General features: G+C 43.5%; 2 protein-coding genes across 5 annotated transcripts in view; one reads left to right on the forward strand and one right to left on the reverse strand.

Annotated features, from left to right (window-relative positions):
* Positions 1-15,027, reverse strand: part of igfbp6b (insulin-like growth factor binding protein 6b) — a 73,548-nt gene that overhangs the window by 34,862 nt on the left and 23,659 nt on the right. The gene's annotated exons all lie outside the window — the stretch shown is intronic.
* The window catches only part of spryd3 (SPRY domain containing 3), a 94,017-nt gene that overhangs the window by 28,881 nt on the left and 50,109 nt on the right, over positions 1-15,027 (forward strand). For all 4 annotated transcript variants that reach the window (XM_035739139.2, XM_035739143.2, XM_052482436.1 and 1 more), the window contains exons 4-6: positions 7,179-7,303; positions 7,600-7,735; positions 13,483-13,671. In XM_035739139.2, the coding sequence (XP_035595032.1) occupies positions 7,179-7,303; positions 7,600-7,735; positions 13,483-13,671 (450 nt within the window). The remainder of the gene's footprint in view (positions 1-7,178; positions 7,304-7,599; positions 7,736-13,482; positions 13,672-15,027) is intronic.

The raw sequence follows: 15,027 nt of genomic DNA on the forward strand, positions 1-15,027 counted from the left end.
ATTCTGTTCAGTTAAACTTATTTTCTGCATTTTAATCAATTACTGCATTTCCTACACTCATTTGAGATTGTTTCCACACTGCCACGTAGGGCTGCATGATATTGGCAAAATATCTTTGCCTTATTTTTATCCAAATGTTGCAATTGCGATTTGACTTGTGATTTAGATTTAAAAAACTTGTCATGGAAATTGAATGATTTATAATTCTATAGTTGGAACATAATAGTAGGCACTTTGAATACAGTGTTTCACATGACAACGAATAAAAATGCCAGGGAGGAGTTATTGTAACAGGGTAGGAACCAAAGTGTTGGTCAGTGTTTTTCCTAGGGGACCCTATAATCTTTGGCTACATTAAATGTTTTCTTTTAGCTACTTCATGTAGCTAACATATGCATGCTTCACCAAATCCTCTTTCGTTTAGAAGATACTGTTGCACAAACAACATGCTGATTTAGGCCTACACCATCACTGGTATCAGGCTGTATAGCTATCTACATATGCTCTGACTCAGTACATTTATTAGCTAATGATTTAGCGTTAGTGGTTAACACGATGTAGCCACAGCTTACTAAGAAAACTAGATGTTTACAGATGCAAGAGACACAAACTAATAGTGAAATTATGGAAGCTTGTGGATTTATATTAAGACGCAAAGTGGAAGCGGCATCGTTGTCATCAACATTGTTGTGCTGCATTGACTGAACACAACTGTCTCATGGTGAGCAACAAGAAATGCGCTCCTTGAGTGACTGGGCAGGGCTAGGATTGTGTGAAAATAGTGAGATGTCTCAAGTAGTGGAGTAAATTATAGGCACTTTAGTATTGCCAGTGTAACAGTATAGCTTCCGTCCCTCTCCTCGCCCCTACCTGGGCTTGAACCAGGAACACATCGACAACAGCCACCCTCGAAGCATCATTACCCATCGCTCCACAAGGGGAACAACTACTCCAAGTCTCAGAGCGAGTGACGTTTGAAACGTTATTAGCGTGCACCCCGCTAACTAGCTAGCCATTTCACATTGGTTACACCAGCCTAATCTCGGGAGTTGATAGGCTTAAAGTCATAAACAGCTCAATGCTTGAAGAGCTGCTGCTGCCTACCATCGCTCAGTCAGACTGCTCTGTCAAATATCAAATCATACTTAATTATAACATAACACACAGAAATACGAGCCTTTGGTCATTAATATGGTCGAATCCGGAAACTATCATTTCAAAAACAAAACGTTTATTCTTTCTGTGAAATACGGAACCGTTCCGTATTTTATCTAACGGGTGGCATCCCTAAGTCGAAATATTGCTGTTGCATTGAAGGTTGTACAATGTTATGTCATAGATACGTAAAATTCTGGCAAATTAGTTCACGAGCCAGGTGGCCCAAACTCTTGCATATACCCTGACTCTGCGTGCAATGAACGCAAGAGAAGTGACACAATTTAACCTGGTTAATATTACCTGCTAACCTGGATTTATTTTTGCTAAAAATGCAGGTTTAAAAATATATACTTCTGTGTGTTGATTTTAAGAAAGGCATTGATGTTTATGGTTAGGTACAGTCGTGCAACGATTGTGCGCCTTTGTTAAATCATCCCCCGTTTGGCGAAGTTGGCTGTTTTTATTAGGAAGAAAGTCTTCACACAGTTCGCAACGAGCCAGGCGGCCCAAACGGCTGCATATACCCTGACTCTGTTGCAAGAGAAGTGACACAATTTCCCTAGTTAAAATAAATTCATGTTAGCAGGCAATATTAACTAAATATGCACGTTTAAAAATAAATATTTGTGTATTGATTTTAAGAAAGGCATTGATGGAGCAACGACAGTCCTTTTTCGCGAATGCTCACCTCATCGATTATATGCAACGCAGGACACGCTAGATAAACTAATATCATCAACCATGTGTAGTTATAACTAGTGATTATGATTGATTGTTTTTTATAAGATAAGTTTAATGCTAGCTAGCAACTTACCGTGGCTTCTTACTGCATTCGCATAACAGGCAGGCTCCTCGTGGAGTGCAATGTAAGGCAGGTGGTTAGAGCGTTGGACTAGTTACCAAGTGCGGCTTGGTTGGGTTGTGTTTCAGAGGACGCATGACTCTCGACCCTCGTCTCTCCCGAGCCCGTACGGGAGTTGTAGCGATGAGACAAGATAGTAACTACTAACAATTGGATACCACGAAATTGGGAAGAAAAGGGGGTAAAATAAAAAAGAAAGTGTTCATACCCCTTGACTTATTCCACATTTTGTTGTTGCAGCCTAAATTCTAAATGGATTAAAGTTCTCACCAATCGACACCCCATAATGAAAAAGTGAAAACATGTTTTTAAAATCTTAGCAATTATATTTTTAAATGGAATACATAAATGTCTAATTTACATAAGTATTCACACCCCTTAGTCAATTCAAGTCTCTAAGACTTGGATTGTACAATATTTGCACATTATTTGTTTTATTCTTCAAGCTCTGTCAAGTTGATTATTTATAGACAACCATTTTCAAATCTAAAAAATGTTCAAGTCGATTTTCAAGTCAAAACTGTAACTAGGCCACTTAGGGAACATTGAACGTCGTCTTGGTAAGCAACTCAAGGATATATTTGGCTTTGTTTTAGGCAAATGTATCTCCCAGTGTCTGATGGAAAGCAGACAACCAGGTTTTCCTTTAGGATTTTGCCTGTGCTTAGCTTTATTCTGTTTCTTTTTATCCCCCCCAAAAACTCCCTAATCCTTTCCAATTACAAGCATACCCATAATATGATTCAGCCACCACAATGCTTGAAAATATGAAGTGGTACTCAGTGATGCGTTGGATTTGCCCAAAACATAATGCTTTGTATTCAGGACATAAAGTTAATTTCCTTGCCACATTTTTTGCAGTTTTACTTTCGTGCCTTGTTAAAAACAGGATGCATGTTTTGGAATATTTTTATTCTGTACAGACTTCCTTCTTTTCACTAGTAGTTGATCCATCCGGTCTTCTCCTATCCCAGCCATTAAACACTAACTGTTTTATAGTTGCCATTGGCCTCATTGTGAAATCCCTGAGCAGTTTTCTTCCTCTCCGGTATCTGAGTTAAGAAGGATGCCTGTATCTTTTACATTTATTTAACCTTTATTTAACTTGGCAAGTCAAGAACAAATTCTTATTTACAACAATGGCCTACCCCGGCCAAACCCGGACAACGCTTGGCCTATTGTGCGCCGCCCTATGGGACTCCCAATCACGGCCGAATACAGCCTGTATTTGAGCCAGGGACTGTAGTGACGCCTCTTGCGCTGAGATGCGGTGCCTTAGACAGCTGTGCCACTCGGGAGCTTTGTCGTGACTGGGTGTATCGATATACCATCCAAAGTGTAATTAATAACTTCACCATGCTCAAAGGGATATTCAATGTCTGCTTTTTTAAAATATTTTTTTTTACCCATCTACCAATAGGTACCCTTCTATGTGAGGCATTGGAAAATCTCCCTGGTCTTTGTGGTTGAATCTGTGTTAGAAATGCACTGCTCGACTGAGGGACCTTAAAGATAATTGTACATGTATGTGTGGGGTACAGAGATGAGGTAGTAACTCAGATCATTTTAAACACCATCATTGCACACAGAGTGAGTCAATGCACATTTTTACTCCTGATGCTTGCCATTTTCTCTCATACTTTTCTCGGTAATATGCAAGATTAACTTGTTGCCTTCGGAAAGTATTCAGACCCCTTGACATTTTCCACATTTTGTTTAGTTACAGCCTTATTCTAAAATGGATTTAAACATTTTTTTAAATTATTTTTTAAATCCCAGCAATGTGCACGATACCCCGTAATGAAAAAGACAAAACATGTTTTTAGATATGTTTGCAAATGTATTAAAAACAAAAAACAGATACCTTATTGACATAAGTATTCAGACCCTTTGATATGAGACTCAAAATTGAGCTCTGGTCTATCTTGTTTCCATTGATTATCCTTGAGGTGTTTATACAACTTGATTGTAGTCCACCTGTGGTAAATTCAATTGATTGGGAATGATTTGGAAAGGCACACACATGTCTATAAAAGGTCCCACAGTTGACAGTGCATGTCAGAGCACAAACAAAGCCATGAGGTCGTAGTAATTGTCTGTAGAGCTCGAGACAGGATTGTATCGAAGCACAAATCTAGGGAAGGGTAACCCAAAATATTCTGCAGCATTGAAGGTCCCCAAGAACAGATGCCTCTGTCATTCTTAAATTAAAGAAGTTTGGAACCACCAAGACTCTTCCTAGAACTGGCTGCCCGGCCAAACTGAGCAATCAGGGGAGAAGGGCCTTGGTCAGGGATGTGACCAAGAACCCGATGGTCACTCTGACAGAGCTCCAGAGTTCCTCTGTGGAGATGGGAGAAACTTCCAGAAGGACAGCCAACTCTGCAGTACTCCACCAATTAGGCATTTATGGTAGAGTGGCCAGATGGGAGCCACTCCTCAGTAAAAGGCACATGACCGCCCGCTTGGAGTTTGCCAAAAGGCACATAAAGGACTCTCAGACCATGAGAAACAAGATTCTCTGGTCAGATGAAACCAAGATTGAACTCTTTGGGCTGGATGCCAAATGTCACATTTGGAGGAAACCTGGCACCATCCCTACGGTGGCGGCATCATGCTGTGGGGATGTATTTTCAGCGGCAGGGAATGGGAAACTAGTCAGGATCGATGCAAAGATGAATGGAACAAAGTACAGCAAAATCCTTGATGAAAACCTGCTCCAGAGAGGTCAGGACCTCAGACTGGGTTGTAGGTTCACCTTCCAACAGGACAACAATCCTAAGCACACAGCCAAGACAATGCAGGAGTGGCTTCAAGAGAAGTCCCTGAGTGGCCCAGCCAGAGCCCAGCCATGAACCCGATCAAACATCTCTGGAGAGACCTGAAAATAACTGTGTAGCATCCAACTTGACATAGCTTGAGATGATCTACAGAGAAGAATGGGCTGCGCTTATAGCGTCATACCCAAGAACACTTGAGGCTGCCAAAGGTTCTTCAACAAAGTACTGAGTAAACGGTCTGAATACTTACGTATGTGATATTTAGCAACAATTAAAAAAGAAAAACTGTTTGTCTTTGTCATTATGGGGTATTGTGTGTAGAATAAGGCTGTAACCTAACAAAATGTGGAAAAAGTCAAAGGGTCTGAATACATTCCGAAGGTACTGTATAGCAAAATACTCAGTCAATGTTGCTGGCTGCAATCCTTCTATGATAAACATTAGAAATATGATGGCAATGGATAATTTTTGCAAAAAAAAGAACATGCTTTTTCACTTTTAGCTTATTTACTTCTGTGGCTGCTACCTAAATAGCATTGCACTTCTGTTGTAATCTGATGTAATTTAAGCTATTTTCTGCTGAATGTGTTGCACTAATGCATTTTCTTTGAATGGAAACTATAGTTGCACGCCCCTGATCAGTCTGTTGAAGCAAAGGAAACTGTTCATTTTCAATATAAAATGTAGGTGAAATAGTTAAAGCGCATTTTTTTGATGTTCTGCGTACTTGAAAATGCAGATTTATTGACTATTAACGCGACCCCTGGGGCTTCTTGCAGTGAATTTGAAGTCTACAAATGATTTGTAATTATGTTCCAGCTTCTTTGACCATCCGCTCAGTAACAAAATTGTCAGGAGGACTACCCTCTCCTGTATGGGCTGAATCACCTTTCACCTACTTATGCTTGGCTCTACTGCCAGCCGCTGGCTGTGACCGTATCTCTCTCTCTCCCTGCCTGGCTCGCTGAGAAGGCAGAGAGGGGTGGTTGCCCAGGGAAGTGGGGAGCCTGGGGAGGCGGTGGGCCATCCAGCTGTAGACTGGTATGGAGTCGGCCAGTCAGGCCGGGTGTGTGCGTATGTGAGAGAGGGGAGAGGCTGGGGTTGAAAAGTCAATGATTTAATAGCAGCCCCTGACAGCAGCTTTCCATTTAAAGTTGTGACTCAGTGAAGTTCTCACAGTAACTGTTGACTGTTCGATTTTCTGTTAGGCCTAAATGTCTCGCTCCTCCCTGATCTAATTGTGAAACACCAGCATTGTGGTAAACACCTGGGTATGTGTCACATACAATGTTCCCTCTAAGCTGTGGGTGCGCAGCTCCCCGGGACTGGCGCGCAGAAGAAATATCAGCTTCCGCAGAGAAGCACATTGAACTTCACTCAGCTTTCTAGTTTTCCCCTTTCGTTAACTCTATCAAAGTTTCCATCTATTGTTCGAATCAACACAATATTAATTAGCCACTTTCAATGCAACATACCGAAACAAAAAGAAGTATGCAAGTGATTTTCTTGTAGGTAGAGTGCATTGGAGTAGGATTCTATTGCATTCACAGGCACGACTCTGGCCCAAACTCTACACAGATCTGTGCGCCATAACCAATCAGAGCTGCAGTATCCCAATATGCAAATGGACCATTGCCATATATGGATCTGTGCCATTCAATTTGACCTGCACTGTGTTTACAGCATGAGTGGTCGTGAGTAGATTTTTTGAGATCAAAGCAAGAGCTGCATGTAGCCAGGTGTGTACATTTTCTCATATTCTTTGTTAGTGAGTTATTAGTCCAGCTATAGATCATTTCTAGTCCGCAATGGGGGATTGATTGCTTCCTAAAAAGCAGAAAATGTGTGCATTTCAAGTCTGGTAAAGAGCTTTTTGTCTGTAAGGGGCAGTCTTGTATTTTGAGACGGGCTTGAATAAGCTATGAGGCCAATAGGCAGAGGGTAGCACAATTTGTCAGATTTTCTATAATAATGGTATGGAAATAAGGAATTGTATTTAGTCAAATGGTTTCTTGCATCAAACATCACAAAATGTTCAGTCAGAAATTTGCTCAATGCCAAAAATATTTTTGAGGGAACATTGGTCACGCATGCATCAATATTCTTTCCCATATGAAAATGTGTGTGTGCCACATCTTTACTTTCTTGAATAGACTACTTATTATTTATCATGCTTGTGTCTTCTTACATAGGTTAATTGTTATGAATCATGTAGGTATTGTTTCTGGCTGTTACAGTGGACTGTGTGTTATGTTCAAATAGCCTAAATCCACTTCAAGGAGAGATGAGAGTGCGATTATCTTTTTCAATTGTTCCGTTTTATCTTCCGTTAGTCAGCACATTACCTAAGGGCGCGCTTTCTTTATTTCTTGACCTAGGTGACCATAATGGACACAGGGGTGAGAGGGACGATAGCAGTAGGCCTGGTGCCACAGTTCTACAAGCTGGACCATCAGCCAGGCTGGCTGCCACAGTCTGTAGCCTACCACGCTGATGACGGCAAGTAAGTCTCACACCACGCTGATGACGGCAAGTAGGCCTTGGTCATACCAGCTCCTCAGGTTGACTTCTAAGATGTTTTGTTATGGATGTAGGCTAATTGCAGGGACTTTCAGAGATGCTATGGACCTTATTTATTTATTTCACCTTAATTTTAGCAGGAAGTCCCATTTTTAAGACCAATGTCTATTTTTTTACCACCACAAAAATATTTACACCACAGGCATGATAATGTCCTACGGCATTGTCCAGTGTGAATAAGACTCCATGAGTCACTGTTATCCTTTTTCTTATGTATAGGCTGTACGATGGGAACCCTGTGGGCCAGCAGTTTGGGCCCAAATGCAACCGTGGTGACACGATTGGCTGTGGAATATACTGTGATACCATCGAGGCTGGGTTGACCACGGTCTTTTTCACCAAGAATGGCAAAGAGGTGAGTTGCTCCTTGCTTTTGCCCAAGTTCCACAATGAGAGACCATCAAATAATGGGGGCTTTACTTCAGTGCTCTTGACCGCTGCTTAAAGGGGAATGAATGTGTTTTACAAGCTAGGTCAAATGTCGCTAAGCCTTGTTAATAGCCAAGAAGGGCAGAGGCAATAATTTTGATACTTTGTATTCCTAATTTTCTTCATTATTTTGTCAGTTACCTGTACATAATGATTAACCGTTGATCGATTTTAGTGAAGCAGGTGGTCAATGCTGACACCATGTTTGAATTCAGAGTACACTCTTTAAACCGGCAGAGATTTGTTCTGTCTTGCAAAACATGGGTGGTTAATTCACTGCCGTATTAGGCCTTATATTTAGCCTACGAATGATGCGTATGAATGAGCTTCTAAATAGATAGGCTAAAGATCATCAACCTATCTTCACTGTTCTCCTGCGCAAGTACATACCTCCGCTTGCCTCTCAGCAGGCCTTCCAGCTATTCCTTGTTGAGTCCCAGGAAAAACTAGGCTACAACTTGATGGTCACACACACTATATATACAAAAGTATGTGGACACCTCCTTCCTACACCTGTTTCTGACAGGTGTATAAAACCAAGCACACAGCCATGCAGTCTCCATAGACAAACATCGGCAGTAGAATGGACTTACTGATGACCTCCGTGACTGTCAACATGACTTTCCGTCATTTCATCAAATTTCTGCTTTGCTAGAGCTGCCCTGGTCAACTGTAAGTGCTGTGATTGTGAAGTGGAAAAGTCTAGGAACAATAACGTCACAGCCGCAAATTGGTAGGCCACACAAGCTCACAGAACATGACCGCCGGGTGCTGTAACGCATAGAGTGAAAAATCGTCTGTCCTCTGCAACACTTGCAACCGAGTTCCAAACTGCCTCTGGAAGCAACGTCAGTACAAGAACTGTTCGTCAGCACAAGACAGCACACAACACTGAGCTGCCTCTCACAAGCTTAAGATCACCATGCGCAGTGTAAAGCTCACAGCCATTGGACTCTGGATCAGTGGAAACGTGTTCTCGTGAATGATGAATCACACGTTACCATCTGGCAGTGCGATGGACGAATCTGGGTTTGGCGGATGCCAGGAGAACACTACCTCCCCGAATGCATAGTGCCAACTGTAAAGTTTGGTGGAGGAGGAATAATGGTCTGGGGCTGTTTTTCATGGTTCGGGCTAGGCCCCTTAGTTCCAGTGATGGGAAATCTTAATGTTACCGCATACAATGACATTCTAGATGATTCTGTGCTACCAACCTTGTGGCCACAGTTTGGGGAAGCCCTTTCCTGTTTCAGCATGACAATGCCCCCGTGCATAAGGCGAGGTCCATACAAAATGGTTTGTCGAGATCGTTATGGAAGAATTTGACTGGCCTAACCTCAACCCCATCGAACACCTTTTGGATGAATTGGAACGCCGACTGCAAGCCAGGCCTAATCTTCCAATATTTGTGCCTGACCTCACTAATGCGGTTGTGGCTGAATGGATGCAAGTCCCTGCAGCAATGTTCCGTCATCTAGTGGAAAGCCTTCCCAAAAGAGTGGAGACCGTTGTAGCGGCAAAGGGGTATCAACTCCATATTAATGCCCATGATTTTAGAATAAGATGTTCAATGAGCAGGTGAACATATACTTTGGTCATCAAGTAAAATGTTATTTGTCACGTGCCGAATACAACAGACTTTACCGTGAAATGCTTACTTACAAGCCCTTAACCAACAATGCATTAGTTAAGAAGATATTTACTAAATAAATTATATATAGTACAAACTAGCAGCAGTGTAAAAACAAAAGGTAGGGTGGGCCTTGTCAATGTAAATAGTCCAGGAACTTATTCTAGGTTATTTCTGATCAATTGGCTAAGTATGATTGATGGATAGGTAAAGTGGTAGGCAAATGGTGAGTAATCGTCTGATATTTTAAAAAAATTACACTGCTGCTACTCGCTGTTTATTATATATGCATAGTCACTTTACAAATCACCTTAACAAACCTGTACCCTGCACATTGACTCAGTATTGTTATGGAATTTTCTTGTTTTACTTTTTGATTTTATATATTGTTTTATATCTAGGTTATTTCGGATCAATTGGCTAAGTGTGATTGATGGATAGGTAATGTGGTAGGCATATTTTTTTCTGATACAAAAAAAATATATAAAATCAAAAAGTAAAACAAGAAAATTCCATAACAATACTGAGTAAATGTGCAGTGTAGAGGTTTGTTAAGGTCATTTGTAATGTGACTATGCATAGATAATACACAGCAAGTAGCAGCAGTGTAAAAACGGAAGGGGGGTCAATGTCAATAGTCCGGTTGGCCATTTGATTAATTGTGCAGCAGTCTTTTGGCTTGGGGGTATTTCTATAAAAACAAATTATTTATTTCACCTTTATTTAACCAGGTAGGCCAGTTGAGAACAAGTTCTCATTTACAACTGCAAGATAAAGCAAAGCAGTGCGACAAAAAACAACAGAGTTCCACATGGGATGAACAGACGTACAGTCAATAACACAATTGAAAAATCTATGTACAGTGTGTGCAGATGTAGTAAGATTAGGGAGGTAAGGCAATAGCGGTGAAATAATTACAATTTAGCATTAACACTGGAGTGATAGATGTGTAGATGATGATGTGCAAGTAGAGATACTGGGGTGCAAAAGAGCATAAAAAATAACAGTGAGGTAGTTGGGTGTGCTATTTACAGATGGGCTGTGTACAGGTACAGTGATCGGTAATCTGCTCTGACAGCTGATGCTTAAAGTTAGTGACGGCTAGATAAGTCTCCAGCTTCAGTGATTTTTGCTATTCGTTCCAGTCATTGGCAGCAGAGAACTGTAAGGAAAGGCAGCCAAAGTAGGTGTTGGCTTTGGGGATGACCAGTGAAATATACCTGCTGGAGCGCATGCTACAGGTGTGTGTTGCTATGGTGACCAGTGAGCTGAGATAAGGTGGGGCTTTACCTAGCAACGACTTATAGATGACCTGGAGCCAGTGGGTTTGGCGACAAATATGTAGTGAGGGCCAGCCAATGAGAGCATACAGGGGTAGAAGCTGTTAAGGAGCCTTTTGGTCCTAGACTTGACACTCCAGTACTGCTTGCCAAGCAGTAGCAGAGAGAACAGTATGACTGGAGTTGTTTTTTTCCTCTCTTTTGTTGTTGAATTTTACCCCCTTTTCTCCCCAATTTCGTGGTATCCAATTGTTAGTAGTTACTATCTTGTCTCATCGCTACAAACTCCCGTACGGGCTCGGGAGAGACGAAGGTCGAAAGCAAGGCGTCCTCCGAAACACAACCCAACCAAGCCGCACTGCTTCTTAACACAGCACACATCCAACCCGGAAGCAAGCAGCACCAACGTGTCGGAGGAAACAACGTGCACCTGGCGACCTGGTTAGCGTGTACTGTGCCCGGACCGCCACAGGAGTCACTAGTGCGCGATGAGACAAGGATATCCCTACCGACCAAACCCTCCCTAACCCGGATGACGCTAGGCCAATTGTGCGTCGCCCCACGGACCTCCCGGTCACGGCCGGCTGCGACAGAGCCTGGGTGCGAACACAGAGTCTCAACTAGCACTGCGATGCAGTGCCCTAGACCACTGCGCCACCCGGGAGGCCCTTGACTGGAGTCTTTGACACATTTTTGGGCCTTCCTCTGACACCGCCTAGTATATAGGTCTTGTCAGAAAGCTTGGCCCCAGTGATGTACTGGGCCGTACGCACTACCCTCTGTAGCGTCAGATGCCGAGCAGTTGCCATACCAGGCAGTGATGCAATCGGTCAGGATGGTCTCAATGATGCAGCTGTAGAACTTTTTGAGGATCTGAGGTCCCATGCCAAGTCTTTTCAGTCCCCTGAGGGGGAAAAGTTGTCGTGCCCTCTTCACAACTGTCTTGGTGTCTTTGGACCATGATAATTTGTTGATGATGTGGACATCAAGGAACTTGACACTCTCTAACCGCTCTACTTCAGCCCCGTCAATGTTAATGGGGGCCTGTTCAGCCCTCCTTTTCCTATAGTCCACAATCGGCTCCTTTGTCTTGCTCACATTGAGGGAGAGGTTGTTTTCCTGGTACCACACTGCCAGGTCTCTGACCTCCTCCCTATACGCTGTCTCATCATTGTCGGTTATAAGGCCTACCACTGTTGTGTGTCAGCAAACTTAATAATGGTTATCGGAGTCATGTTTGGCCACGCAGTTGTGGGTGAACAGGGATTACAGGAGGGGACTAAGCACGCATCCCTGAGGGGCCCCAGTGTTGAGGATCAGCGTAGCGTTGTGTTGTTACCTACCCTTACCACCTAAGGGCGGCCCGTCAGTATGTCCAGAATCCAGTTGCAGAGGGATGTGTTTAGTCCCAGGGTCCTTAGCTTAGTGATGCACATTGTGGGTACTATGGTGTTGAACCCTGAGCTGTAGTCAATGAACTGCATTTTCACATAGGTGTTCCTTTTGTCCTGGTGAGAAAGGGCAGTGTGGAGTGAGATTGAGATTGTGTCATCTGTGGCTCTGTTGGGGCGGTATGCGAATTGGAGTGGGTCTAGGGTTTCCGGAATGATGGTGCTGATGTGAGCCATGACCAGCCTTTCAAAGCACTTCATGGCTCCCGACATGAGTGCTACAGGGCGGTAATCATTTAGGCACGTTTCCTTCGCTTTCTTGGGCACAGGGACTATGGTGGTCTGTTTGAAACATGTTGGTATTACAGACTCTGTCAAGTAGAGCTTGAAAATGTCAGTGAAGACACTTGCCAGTTGGTCCGTGCATACACAGAGTACAAGTCCTGGTAATCTGTCTGGCCCCATGTCTTTGTGAATGTTGACCTGTTTAAAGATCTTGCTCACATCGGCTATGGAGAGCGTGATCACACTGTCGTCCGGAACAGCTGGTGCTCTCATGCATGCGTCAGTGTTGCTTGCCTCGAAGTGAGCATAAAAGGCATTTAGCTCGTCTGTTAGGCTCGTGCCACTGGGCAGCTTGTGGCTGGGTTTCCTGTTGTAGTCCATAATAGCTTTCAAGTCCTGCCACATTCGACAAGTGTCAGAGCCGGTGTAGTAGGATTTATTCTTTGTCCTGTATTGAGGCTTTGCCTGTTTGATGGTTCGTCTGATGGCGTAGCAGGATTTATTTTAAGCGCCCGGACTAGCCTTAAGCTCGGTGCGGATGTTGCCTGTCATGGCTTCTGGCTTTCATGGCTTCTGGTTGGATGATATGTACGTACAGTCACTGTATTTTGAAGATTGTTTTACTGTTAGCCTATTCGAGCACAGAACCAACCTTGCTCTTGCTTGCTTAATTTAAAATACAGCATTGGCCAAATTGACTGGTGGGGAAAAGTTTGAAAGGTGGGAGAGGTCAATGATGTGATCTCATTTGTAGGACGCGATGGACAGGCAGAGACCAGTATAATAATAAGATCTAAGAGTTTACAACCATTAGTCAAATATAATTGATCTGAAAACGTCTTGAGAAACAAGCATGGCAGGCCATCGTAAATCAACATTCTAAAATGTTTGACGACTCAGTGAGGTAATAATATGAAGAAAGGTAATTTACAGTTAGCTGGCGTTCTAGAACCTAATGCTTCTTTTCCAACCTTAAGCCTAACATCCTTGAGAAGAAGAGCTAATACATCCTATTTGTGTCTACGCCTGTATGTCTGTGTGTGCGCGCGCGTCTGTGTACGCTCAACCTCCGTGTGTTTTGTTCCAGGTGGGCTCATTGGTGTTCCCTGCAGCGGCGGAGGGCATGTTCCCAGCAATCGGGATGCACTCTCTGGGAGAGGAAGTGAGGCTGGACCTCCAGGCAGAGTGGGACATGGAGGAGGCCGACAGCATCATGATGGTGGACAGCCACGAGGACGACTGGGGACGTCTCTACGACATCAGGGTCACTGGCACGGTAAGGAGTAATACAGAACAGCGTCCTCCCATTCGGCCACTCCCCTTTTATGCTGTTGGAATGACTGCGCTCTCTCTCACACACACACACACACACGCGCACACGTACGCATGCGCGCACACACACCTGCATTACTGCCCTCGTCTTTCTGTAACCACTTCAACGTAACACAACCAACAGGCCACAAGGGCACAAGCTACTGAATGGCCAGTTTTGGAGGAACATGCATGGCCAACAGATGACTGACATGTATGAAAAAGACGAACAACACTTGCAAATGAAGTATTAGGTTTTATATAGTTTTATTATCAGCAGGCACAATGGACAAGTTTTGGCCAACAAGCCTTTTTTCCAGACGATTGACAATTGTTTTAGACATGTAGGTATCTGGTGGCTGTTACTGGAAGTGGTTGCAGGAATGGGGATTTGAAGAGAGGTTTTGCCCAAATTATGACTCCCCCCTCCCTGCCCTAGCTTCTTGACTCCACAAAACCTTGGCAAACAGTAAAACTGTGTCAATTAGTGATGTTGTTAGCTGGCACCTTCCCACTTGCCTTTGTGCATGTGTGTGCCACGGTGCCGTTGATTGCGACAGCCAGTAGTGGGTGTCAGGATGAATTTGGCTGCTGTTTCTGTTAGTTTCCCAGCAGTGTTTAGGAAAGTTAAGAAAAACGGTAACATCCTGGATTATGTTTGTGTTGTAGATTAGACCCCCCATCTCTAATACGGAAAGATTTGAAGAATCCAGGTTATATACGTTGATACTAGAGGCATGCGGGCGCGTTCGCGCACACGGGTTGACGTGACAGATTTGTTTATCCACAGGTCGTGACACCTCCAGTTGAGATCCCTGAGAGAGACCATCATCTGTAAGTGGTAAGGGTAGACTGAGGTCATAAAAGAGGGTCTGCGGGTTAAGACAAACTATTTCTGAGCTCTGCTTTCCTGGACTAATGCTTGGCAGTGGCACGGAACGGGATGGTACGAGCCAAGGCCTGGCAGCTCACCAGGCTGTAAAAATTCAATAAGGGGAGTAGCGGGACTCCAAGGAATCTTTTACTCCGTCTCATGTGGTCGGAGGTTTTCACAGCTGGGGTGTTCAGCTGTGTTTGTGTGTGTCCTGCAGGCGACCATTTTGTTTAGTTCCTTTTTTTGTGTCTTACTTTAGGAGCAAGTGAGTAAAGTAGCCCTCATCAACATGAGGAGAGGGTGTTGATGGTGGTTCTGTTGATGCTGGAAACAGATAAGGGCGAGTTTTGACAAGCTCAAGGTCTTTTCGGGTGGAGATCTGAGACTGGTCTCTTAGGTCTTTTAACATGACATTACAACCATCCTCTTCACACGAAGACTAGTACA

This window comes from Oncorhynchus keta, chromosome 27 (assembly GCF_023373465.1).
Source record: "Oncorhynchus keta strain PuntledgeMale-10-30-2019 chromosome 27, Oket_V2, whole genome shotgun sequence".
In the NCBI taxonomy this organism is placed as follows: domain Eukaryota; kingdom Metazoa; phylum Chordata; class Actinopteri; order Salmoniformes; family Salmonidae; genus Oncorhynchus; species Oncorhynchus keta.